At 41.7% G+C, this 12090-nt stretch overlaps 1 protein-coding gene across 1 annotated transcript in view; it reads left to right on the forward strand.

Annotated features, from left to right (window-relative positions):
- The first annotated feature begins 1368 nt into the window (after positions 1–1368).
- KNL1 (kinetochore scaffold 1) overlaps positions 1369–12090 on the forward strand; it is a 39611-nt gene continuing 28889 nt past the window's right edge. The window contains exons 1-8 of the mRNA XM_081207629.1: positions 1369–2048; positions 3873–3924; positions 4198–4237; positions 6668–6727; positions 8854–8915; positions 10090–10136; positions 10246–10282; positions 11098–11135. Coding sequence (XP_081063755.1) covers positions 3890–3924; positions 4198–4237; positions 6668–6727; positions 8854–8915; positions 10090–10136; positions 10246–10282; positions 11098–11135 — 319 coding nt within the window. The 5' untranslated portion in view covers positions 1369–2048; positions 3873–3889. The remainder of the gene's footprint in view (positions 2049–3872; positions 3925–4197; positions 4238–6667; positions 6728–8853; positions 8916–10089; positions 10137–10245; positions 10283–11097; positions 11136–12090) is intronic.

Here is a 12090-nt window from a genome sequence, read left to right on the forward strand (position 1 = left end):
TGGCAATGCCCATCAAGTTGGGGGTGGGACCCCTCAAATATTTATTTGGGGGACTGAAGAGACCTAGGAGTTGAGTCCTATGGTACTGTCAAAGGTCACATAGAGGCTATATTGTTAGGGAGGGTTTTTCTTATTTAAAACCTTTATTTTGCCTTAAAAAAAGAAAAGGCTCAGCGGGTAACAGAATTTAGCAATTTAATAGACCTGTTATCGCAGAAATATTCCAACACTCTTTAAAAAGCACTAGTTCACCCACACCAGCAATTTGGCAAATTAAAATAAATAAAGTAAAACATCAGACTACAATGTGGAAATCTTAAAAGCAGGAAAGTTTAGATTAATTTCTGGAAGACCATTAACAAAAGAGGTTGAATTGTGCCTTCCTTAGGAGGGAGTTCAAGGGTCTAGACACAGTCCCAAAACCCTAGTTTAAGAGTGAAAGCAAACACAGTGATGTGAACACGAGGACAAACATGGCTGAAAAAAAATGAGCACGAATTTCTACAATAGGAAATCTTTCCTCAGCAGGAGGATTTGGCCCAAGGTGATTGCATGCTTCAGTATAGCCTTCCTTCAGATTGTTTTATGTTTTATTGATTTAATATGCTGTACTGTAAACCGCTTTGAAATTTATCTTAAAAATATAAAGCGGTATAGAAATTTAAAAAACAAATAAATGAAAATATTAAAATAAAAAGCAGTAAAGGGTAGTTAGCCTGTTGCAACATAAACAGCTAAGAGATTTGTGCCACCTAAATACTTAAGGCTGACTTATTCATCGCTGGTCATATGCAGCGCAGATCTATTGAAATCAGTTGGCAAATAATGTGGACCCTTAAGTTCAATATGGGAATAACATTGAATGTCACCTTGTCTCCTTTAGGGGGGCGTGAGCTCTTTTAGGGGGCTAGAATGAAGTTCATTCAGCACAGTTGTCATCCTGACTTTTACGATTTCGGGGTAAAGCTTCTTAGGAAGAGAGAAAATTTCCTTCCTTCACATTCAGAAATTCCGGGGAAAGCAGTGGCCATCCTCCCAAGCACAGTACAATGATAATGATCATAACTGTATTACTATTGTTTATCCCCCCCCCCAATTTTTTTTAATTGATTTTCACAAAATTAAAAACACACTAACAAATAAGCAGACAAACATAAATCATAACCTTATTAAAACTAATCATCTTAACATTGTTAAGTGACTTCCTCGTATCCCCCTAGTTGAATTTCAATGCATATCATTTTAACGGTTTTCTAAATGTATTACTATTGTTTCTATTGCACGGCGGCGGTGAAAGGGTTTTGCATTTTGCTTCTCAACTGAAGTTTCCCCACCCCAAATAAAGAGTTTCATCAAGTAAACCTCACTAGTGGATGAATAAGTCGGGATTCACATTCTCACCCCCGACACACTTGGCTTTGCATTACTGCGTGTCTAGCACATATTAAAGAATTTGCCCGCTTAGTAAATAAAGATCAGAAGCAGCCACGCCGAATTGTTTTACATTAAACAAAAAACTTCCGACGAGGATGGGATTCGAACCCACGCGTGCAGAGCACAATGGATTAGCAGTCCATCGCCTTAACCACTCGGCCACCTCGTCACAGAAACCTCCACTCTCTCCAAGCCTATAAGGAACTGTTCCAACTGCAAACCTTTCTCTCCCCACCCACCGGCTTAGATGAATATACCGTCGCCCTTGAGCAAACGCTATGCCGTGTGCGGTACGACGAATGTTCCTGAAGAATGACAACAACTCTCCCGAGAAGCCACAGAACGTTTCGTGGGCTCCTGCCTATCCTTTTCCCGACGGTGGCTCCGTAGGCCTCACCGCACGGAGGCCGCCATGTTGTACGGAACGAGGGCGCTGCCGCGCCGCCTATCCGAAACCGCCATTTAGGCCTTGAAGCGAGGTTGGCGGTTGGAGGCGCATGCGCGCAATCTGGCGGTTATTTTGAATCCCGCGGAGCCTAGTCGGGCTCTGTGCCTTCAGTCGCGGGGAGGCCTCAGAGGAGACGGGTGTGCGGCTGGAGACCGCACCCGGGAAGGTGAGCCAGGGCGTCGCGCCAGAAGCGTCGGCGTGAGGGGAAGGGAGCGAGGCCTAGTCCGGCAAGTGGGGCGGGGGGGGGGCGCTTCGCGACCTCCCCAAATCTCCTTCCTCGCGTGACTCTGGGCTCGGCGCTGGCGGCACTGAAGCGGCTCCAGCCGGGAGTGCTGCTCCCTCCCTCGCCCTCCTGCTCTCCACCCCCGCCGAGTTGCTTTAACCCCGGTTTCTTTTTCTTTTTAAAAAATATTTAATTTTCACATTTTGAAATTTACAACCAACCAAAATAGAAAGAGAATTCCATGCATTCCCCTGAACTTTCTCTCCTCCCCTTTGTGTATGTTAACTTTTTTCCTCCTGTATCTTCTCCATTAATCCAAATCTATTAAATCTCCATGACAACCGTTAAACTACAAGTCTCATTCCAATCCTACTATTTTTAATTGTTTGCAATGATTTTTAACGTAAATTATATATTTTTCCCTATTCCTTGTTAAAAATTATGGTCTTCCTGGTTTCTAATTCATCCGGTCATTTTTGCTATTTCGGCATAATCCATCCGTTTAATCTGCCACTCTCCTCTCTAGTCGGGACTGTGTCTTCTTTCAATCTCAGCAGCTTCCCCCTAATTTCTTTCCCGCCGTGACCCATTTCTAGCGCGCGACATTGACTTAAGCGGGGCTTACTTCCGAGTAAACCGTGCACTGCGGGGCATCCTCGAGTTGGCGCATTTCTGCTGGCGCCTTTGTTGGAAGTAAGGAAAAGGCAAGTGAGGCAATATTTTATATAGTACTGCCAGAAATTCCTGCATCTGGCTTGCTAGATTTAGGCTGGAGCCCTGGAGGCCCACTTTCCTGGGAGTAAGCTCCCTTGCTTTTGGGTAGACATTTATAGGAGTGTGCTGCTAAAGGCCCAGTTTAAAGAGTCGTTTGTGATAATTGAATTACATCATGGTGGTGTTTTCCCCCCTGGAGATGCACTTTGAAGAAGGAATACTTTCAAACTAACTCACCTGATCATGGGGGGGCGGTAGGAAAAACTAAATGACAGCAGAAACTGGAGGAGAAGTTTACCGGAAAGATGACAGCTGGCTTAAGATTTTATGTTGTGAACCATGGTATATACTACTACTACTAATAATAATAATAATAATTTTTATTATTTATACCCCAGCCACTCTGGGCAGCTTCCAACAAATAATAAAAATACAATAAAACATCAAACATTAAAAACTTCCCTAAACAGGGCAGCCTTCAGATGTCTTCTAAAAGTCAGTTGTTTCTTTAAATACAAATTCAACAAATAAATAAATAATAATAAAAAGACTTGGGGGGGGGAGCATTTCTGCTGCCCTATGAAGTTAAGTGGAAGTTAACATTGGAAGTAATGGAATATCTTCTCCAGAGAGGCTCGCCTGGCATCTTTATGGTCTTCCCACCCATTGAAGAACATTTTATTCACTCACACCTTATGAATTTGTGTTTTAAAACCAATCCTAGTCTTTCAGTATTTAAATGTGGTTATAACTAAACTATACACTTTTGCTCTTTCAGTATGATTTTTATTCTGGCCTGCAAATTGTGTTATTCTGTAGTAGAAGGAACGTCTTATTGTTTTTATTGGGTTCTTTTTTAAAATTACTGTATTTTTTAGGTTTAATATTTTATAATGTGTGGCTTTGTTTTAAGCTGTCTAGAGTTTTATTGATGGTAGCCAAATACTGTAGTGTCCATCATTTTTCATTTAATTTTGTCTCAAAAAACACCTGTGGTAGCTTGTTGTACTGTGCTTTCACACAGTTTTAAGACTAATTTTGCACTTGTTGTAGGAAACCAGTCTCCCAAAATGGACAAGATTTATTCCGAAATGAGTGATGAAAAGTAAGTTGTGCTTTCAGTGCATGCCTTTTCTATGATGACAATTTGTTGTTTTTTATTTGCTGATATGTCTGTTAGCTGGTGGCCTGTGAGATTACAATGCGTGTGCTTTGTATTTAAGTAATGACTGTTTACTTTCATAAAAGTTCTGAAATTTTAAACCTGTATTTTACTTTTCAGAAAGTTTCTTGCTTTTCACTGTAAACAATTTTGCATAAGGTGTGTTGAGGAGGATTGAGGTTTAACTTTCACAGAGTTTTACTTTTTCTTTTTTAGTGACTTCACAGAGGGCAGAAAGAAAAGAAGGATTTCCTCAGTAAGTGTAACTTTGAATAAGATCTATATATATAGATTTTATTTTAGAAGAAATGTAGCAATTGGTTAGGCCAGTCAAATGACCACGCAGCAGTCAGAGAAATAAAGCAAGAAAGTTTTAATTATTTGCCGGCAGCAAGCAATGGCACAGAGGAATAAGTTCCAAAGTCCGGCCCCTCCAAATAGGGGAGGCTTCCCTTTATACAGTACATTCTTAAATCAGGTCTTTATCCAATCAAAAGTTACAGCACTACACATACTGTACAGTACTCAGATACATTAGGTTCCCCCTGGAGACAAGAACTGCTTAGCCTGGAGATTGTGTTCCAGATAGATACCTTAGGTTCTGCCTAGAGATAAGGCATGAGGAGTTGGACACTACCCTTCCATGTCCTTATGTGGTAATCTTTACAGTGGTGCCTCGCAAGATGGAAAACCCGCTAGACAAAAGGGTTTTCCGTTTTGGAGGTGCTTCACAAAACGAATTTCCTATGGGCTTGCTTCGCAAGACGAAAATGTCTTGCGAGTTCCTGCGGGTTTTTTCCCCTCCCCCCCCCTTTTTCCCAAGCCGCTAAGCCACTTATCAGCTGATCCTAAGCCGCTTATCAGCTGATCCGCTAAGCCACTAATGGGCTTGCTTCGCAAGACGAAAAAACCGCAAGACGAAGAGACTCGCGGAACGGATTTTTTTCGTCTTGCGAGGCACCACTGTATCAGCCTATCTCTGTGTGTCTCTGGGTAGTGGGTGTCTGAGTGTATTTACTGCATATGGGGCCTGGCCAGATCAACAGAATGGCTTCCTTGCTTAACATTTTAACTCTCAAAATGGATTCCCTGAGCACATTGCCACAGTAGATTGTAGTAATCCTGACTTCACTCGCTTGTACAGAGAGAAATTAGTTCATTGGTCTTATCCTATTAGTGATTTTGTATTTGTTGTGCTAATGATTATAGTTGGCCTGATTACATCCTATATTTTGTCATTTTATTGTGTAACCCACCTGATGAACAGTGGGAAATAAATGCATAAAATGAAAATAAATGCAATGTGAAACATTTGCAATTATCTATGTATTATCCACTTTATTCCTGTCCTAGGGATAACTTTATTCCTGACCTGCAGCTGCATACATACATAATTTTATTTGTGTGCCACCTTTCCGCAGTTCAAACCATGCTCAAGGTAGCTTACAACACGGAAAATATATAATTACAAATATAACAAAAGTAGTCATAAACAATAAAACATCAAAAGGTATACAACCAAATTGAAACAATTTCTGCATAAATCATAACATCCAACTTAAAGATACAAAAAATTAATAACAGCAACACCCCTGCTTCCAAAATGGTGTCCCCGCCCCCAAATACCGTAGCAGCTGGAGTCAATCACTCTCCTAGGCCAGGTAGAAAAAGGCCTGCAAGGCAGTGAGCAGGACTTCCCAGACTCAAAGAATGTATCATAATGAAATTCTGAATATTCTGTTCAGCAATCAAGACTCTAAACATTACATATATATTGTGCCTCTTTCTGTAATGGTAGCAAAAAAGAGAGAGCTAATTTTCTGATACTAAACGTACTCTGCTCTTATGGAGCTTCATGATCTAAAACTTTGTATTTTGTGACAATTCTGTCAATCATGGGCTAAAACATATTTTTTAAACAATAGTTTAAGCTATCATATTAACCTATATTTAATACATAATCCAAGTTTCCTGCTTTCTGAGTTATCGTGCAAAGTGAAACTTCTAGAACAATCTGTAGACTGAATCTTTTGTTAAAAATAATATTTATTACTTTTAAACCTTACAAAAAGGAGAAAAGAAGAAAAAGAAAAAGAAAAAACAATACAGTACAATGTAGACTGAATCTTAAGCCATTTGTGCGTAGGGAAGGGGGAAAGCCTCAGCCAGATTTTATAGAAATTCTTGCTACTGCAGCTTTGCAGACAAAAATGCAAGCAACTGTTTAGTTCCAAGTGTCTTGCAGTGTTATCTATGGAAATAATGCTACAACAGTGTATGAAGTTCATTTCCATTCATGAAAATGTTTATTTGGATTGCAGACATAGCAAATACATTTGGTAATTTTCTTTAGGACAGTTCCATTCTTCTTTTCAGTTGGAGTGTGTTCATCTGCCTTTGACTTGAAATATTCAGACTGCCAGTCTTGGTTATTAAAAATTACAAGGATAGTAAGGAATGAATTACTATCCTGAGTGACAATTCAGAAATCTGCTTTAAGTGCATTAGTGCATTCGGAAAGGCTTTATCTTGGAGATATATGCATACAGTACTACTATTTTGAATAGCAGAAGTTGTTCCACAAACCAGAAATCTGTTTACTGTATAATATGCCATGTTGCTTTAAGAAATAGTTTTGTAGCTGCTTCAGAAATTGTTTTCTCAATGATGCCTATTTCCTTTGTAGATTTTAAAAGCTCCCCAGACCCCTCTCCGTGACTTAGGGAGTGGAAATGAATTAACTCAGGTAGGCATTACATTACATACAAGTGAGGTCATCTCCAAATGTAAGTCAGTGTCCGTAACCTACCACTGGTTAATTTTTAAAAAAAGATGTCTATATTTTAAAAAGTGTATAACTTCTTGACATACCGTATTTTTCGCCCCATAGGACGCACCTAGTTTTTTGGGGGGGAAGGGGGGGAAATGATTCCCCCCCCCCCAGGCACGGGGCTGGCGCGGGGGAAGCCCGAGCTTCCCCCGACCCCAGCCCCCAGAACAGCCTGCTATTCGCAAGCCTAGGGAGCCGCGCTGGTCTCCCCAGGCTTGCGGACAGCTGTGTGAAGCCCGGGTGCGCTCTTCAGCGTGCCCGAGGCTTCGGAATGCTGGCAGCTCTGCGCAACCCACCGGAGCCCGGCGCGGTGGGTCGCGCAGAGCTGCGCGGAGCCTGGGAGCGCAGGCAACTTTGTGCGACCCTCCGAAGGCCTGTATTCGCCCCATAGGACGCGCCCACATTTCCCCTTCATTTTTGGAGGGGAAAAAGTGTGTCCTATAGGGCGAAAAATACAGTGTTTATTTTGAAGTATCCTTGTCTCAAGTTAGTGGGTGAAATTCACTGCTGCCATCCCACTTGCGGAGCAGCTTTCAATGCAGTGGAGTAGCCTGGTAATGTAATGTTGGGGAACCTCTGGTCTGCATGCCTAATTAAGCCTGTTAGGGGATCTAATTTGGCCAATAAGGCCCAGCCTACCAGTGCTACATCTGACATCATATACTACCTTCTCAGTAGTGGGGCCCCCCTGTGGAATGCCCTCCCATCAGGTGTCAAAGAGATAAAAAACTACCTGAAATTTAGAAGACATCTGAAGGCAGCCCTGTTTAGGGAAGTTTTTAATGTGTGACATTTTAATGTATTTTAAATCTTTGTTGGAAGCCGCCCAGAGCGGCTGGGGAAAACCCAGCCAGATGGGTGGGGTACAAATAAATTATTATTATTATTATTATTATTATTATTATTATTATTATTATTATACGCCTGTGCAAGAGCCATCTATCAGTTGATTGGCTTCAATTAAGAAGCCCAGTTCCTTTGCCCATAAAGTTCATTTCCAGTGGACAAAAGAAAATGGCATGTGATTGAATCAAAATGGCTCACAGGGGTTGGAGGAGGTTTCTTCCACTTCCCCATTCCTGCTACAGCTCCTTAAATCTGCTTGGGGAACCTTTCAAAGCAGCATGAAAAATGTGTGGATGTGTTGCAAAGGGACCAAGGAATCAGAGAAAATTGCCTCCCTTCCTTTTACATTAGCAGATTGCTCTGCTGAATCAAAAGCATTGGATTTCACCCAACAGGGGTTAATTTGCATGTATGGGTGCAATCCAAACTGTCTAATCCACTGGGTGACTTGAAAACCAGCTCCATGAGCATTGGATATTTAGCATGTTTGCAATTTAAATGTGTTCAGGTACCATACATATACAAGTCTGTTCCTAAAGGTTAATTTTCAATAATAACACTTACCGTATTTTTCGCACCATAGGGCGCACCGGACCATAGGGCGCACCCAGTTTTTAGGGGGGGAAATCAAGAAAAAAAATCTCCCCCCCCAGCCCGAAAGAGCAGCGTACAGACTGCGCACAACCTCTCCCTGCTGGAGGGGTTGTGCGCGGCTATGGCACAAGCCAAGGCAGCGAGCAGGATGGATCCCGCTCACTGCCTTGGCTTCCTCTTTAGCCCTACGCAACCTCTCCTTGCCGGGAGACTGCAGCGCAGGGCTAAAGAAGCCATAGCCCCGTGCAACCCGGAGGGGTTGCGCACAGCTATGGAGCAAGCCAAGGCAGCGAACGGGATTGATCCCGCTTGCTGTTTTGGCTTCCCCTTTAGCCCCGTGCAGCCTCTCCCTCCCGGGAGAGGTGGCGTGGGGCTAAAGAAGCCATAGCCCCATGCAGCCTCTCCTTGCCGGAGGGGTTGCACACTGCTATGGCACAAGCCTGCATTCACTCCATAGGACACATACACATTTCCCCTCAATTTTTGGAGGGGGAAAACTGCGTCCAATAGAGTGAAAAATACGGTAATATCAGGTATCCTGGTTGAAAGCTTTCATATAAAAGTTGCTGCCTATGTATTTAATTTCTGTGTTGCATATTCAGGACTGCAATGTTGAAAAACGTCAGAGAAACTCCAGGCGTGTCAGTTTTGCAGCTACTATCAGGTAAGCTTATTCTTAAAGTAGCAGATTTATAAAACTGGTCTTGAATGCAAACAGCCCCATTCTCCACTTAAAAAAGGTATAGATCCTTATCAGCTGTCTACATTCTCTCTTAGATTGATGAGTGAAATGCTTGTTAAGGCAAGATTTAAAAATATCAATTTAGCTGCTCTGTACTTAATGAAAATGGGGTATGGGGTATTTAAAAATCCCAGCATGCTGTTCTGACGGTCCTAAACAATATGTACTGTTATGCTACAGACTAGTATTACCACTTTTTAACACATTTGGAAACAAGTTTGGAAGATGGATCATTGCTTGTGGTGTGTACTGACATCCCATTTGGTCTCATTGCATTGCAGATTTTTTTGCTTGTTTCAGAATATTCTAAATAGTGCCCTTTGTGGAATGGAGACAGTTTCTAAGCACAAACAATAGAAACATATTTATTTTTATTTTATGCTAGCATGGCTTAGTGATTAGGGTCAGCCTAGGACTGGGAGACCCAGGTTCATATCCCCGCTTGACCTTGTGCCATTCATTCTCGCTTTTAGCATGACCCATCTCCCAGGGTTGTGAGAAGCAAGGGGAGAGAACTATTTTTAATTATTTAAAACACTTATGTACTGCTCTTCATCTAAATCATAACAAACCAGTTCACAATATATGAATATAATGCATTTTAATATGTGGATTGTAGTGTAAGAAAACACACCAAGATACAAATGACTGTATCCAACAATACATTACAATCAAGCTAGGAATTAAAAGCAAATGAATGGATACGTTTTAAGAAAGGGCCAAAAACTCAGCCTGTCAATTATGAAAGGTTAAATCAAGTTTTAAAACTTTTATGTTATAAAGGCTAACTGCTCTATCCACAACTAACTTTTGCACTCTCCCAATAGCATACTTTAGTTCCAACTTGGCATGAATGCAAGGGACTCCTTGTATCCTGAGCTGTGACAAAAACAAAGTCGGTGCACATAGAGGGTTTTATTTAGGGTTTTTGTATTGGGTTGTTGTATTTTGGTTTTATGTATTTGAACCGCCCTGAGACCTTCAGGTATAGGACGGTATAGAAATTAAATAAATAAATAATATGAATGTTTGTTTTCTTTACAGCAAATATTTCCAAGTTAGTAAAATTGTAATTCCTTTTGTCTGTGTGTTTTAGCATCTTCCCATCAGATCCTCCAGCCACTGAGGTATCAGACCATACCGGTGAGAACTTTTGTTCATTTTTATGTTTTGGGATGATAACGAGAGCCTTATTACATTCACCAACATCAATGCTGATGTTTCTTTCATGATGTTTTTTGTTTAATTTTAGGAACAGCAACAGCGAAGAACCAAGACACATTTAATCAGTAAGCCTGAAATGAATTGCCTAATTGAACAGATTTCTCAGTTTTAAAGTACAGCGGTACCTTGGTTTAAGAACAGCTTAGTTTATGAACAACTTGGATTAAGAACACTGCAAACCCGGAAGTAGGTGTTTTGGTTTGTGAACTTTGCCTTCGCTTCCTGTTGAGTGTGTTCCATTTGTAAATTGAGTCCCCTGCTGGTATGGGAAAGCATGCCTTGGTTTAAGAACACTTTGGTTTAAGAACGGACTTCCGGAATGGATTAAGTTCATAAACCAAGGTACCACTGTAGTCTGAGACATGATTTCCAGTCATATAATACTTCTACCAGTGTTGACTGCTTAATGCAGTGTTTCCTAAACTTCTGGTAAATGGGAAATCATTTTTCATGGACTGAAATTCCACCTGATAGGGTTTGTTCCTAGAGTGTGCAAGATGGCAATAGTCAGCCTCCTCTGAGGGCATAAATTCTACCTCTGGAGTGATTGGGCTACTCAGTCTATTGCTTTCTCATGTCATGCTGGTATATTCCAATAGACAATGTGAGAATGATTGACTTGATGAAGGGATCTACTGCATAGGAAACTTTATTACATGCCTTTAGAGCTGGAAGAGTGATTTAACTGATAACTACATTTGTAATTGATCTTAATGGTGGGTTGGATTTAAATTAATGTGCATGTAACAGGGTCATAGTATAATAGAAGTAGTGGTATAATTCCAGCAGTTATAGTTCTATTAATTGCTAGTTTTCCTGTTGAGATAATCTCTGATATAAATTAAATCAAGTTATGATTCATTGTTACTGCCTTTTTAAGGAATGCAGAACTGGAGGCCGACCTGTGTAATATCACTGGTACGTATGAAAACAGCAATTACCTTTAAATATCCACTGCTTTTTGATAATATGTTAAAATTTTGTATGATATGGTTTTGTAAATATATTTGCTACTTGGAAGTGACATAGATCATACTTAATTTGTGGCAATAAAGCCTCAGATCCCATGTGGTGACATAGAAAGTTTGATTGCTGGAAGAACTAAACAGTCCAGCTGCTGTGAAGGATGAAGAAATTGTCGATTTTGGATTAGAACAGCAATCCAACACCAGTGCCCCTTACACCAGACTGTGAAAGATTTGGATTGGGTGGAAGTGTACCTTTGCTACTGGCAGTATCCCTGTTGGTGGGGGCCAGCAGAAAGTCTCAAAACCGGGTATTCTGAGAGAGAAGGCAGGTCTGAGCTGGCCCAGGTTCCAATGGGTCCTGAGCTGGTTTTGCTATCATGTGATGGCATTGGGCCTGATCAGACCTGACTGATGCACAAGCCTGGAGCTGACACAGGGATCAGACCTGATCCTGCCCTACCTTCCACTATGGCCACTGAGAGCAGACTGGGTGGGTGTGGATGCAGCAGTGGCTCTACTTCTCTGTAAAACCACACCAGTGGGAAGTTGGCTTGCACCCTGAAGCAGTGGTTTTCAACTTTTTTTGAGTCCACAGCTCCCTTGGCCACCTTCTTTGTGCATCTCCTATGTGATACAAGTGAGTCCTCATTTATGTGGGGGTTCCATTCTGGACCACTGTTCACATCACCTAAACACATAAGTGGGAATTCCCCTGTTCTGCTCCTGCCCCGCAGCTGAGCAAGTCCCGACGTCCCGAGCAGGAGGGACCTCAGGGCTTCTTTGCGAGGCTTAGCTGGGGGGTGGCAGGGCCCTCCAGCTGAGTGAGCTCCACGCCTCTCCAGCTCGCGCATGAAGCACTGGGGCTCACTCAGCTGAGAAAGGAACAAGCTGTATTGGCCCAGTGA

Source organism: Podarcis bocagei (genome assembly GCF_964188305.1).
Source record: "Podarcis bocagei genome assembly, chromosome: 1".
NCBI classification, from domain to species: domain Eukaryota; kingdom Metazoa; phylum Chordata; class Lepidosauria; order Squamata; family Lacertidae; genus Podarcis; species Podarcis bocagei.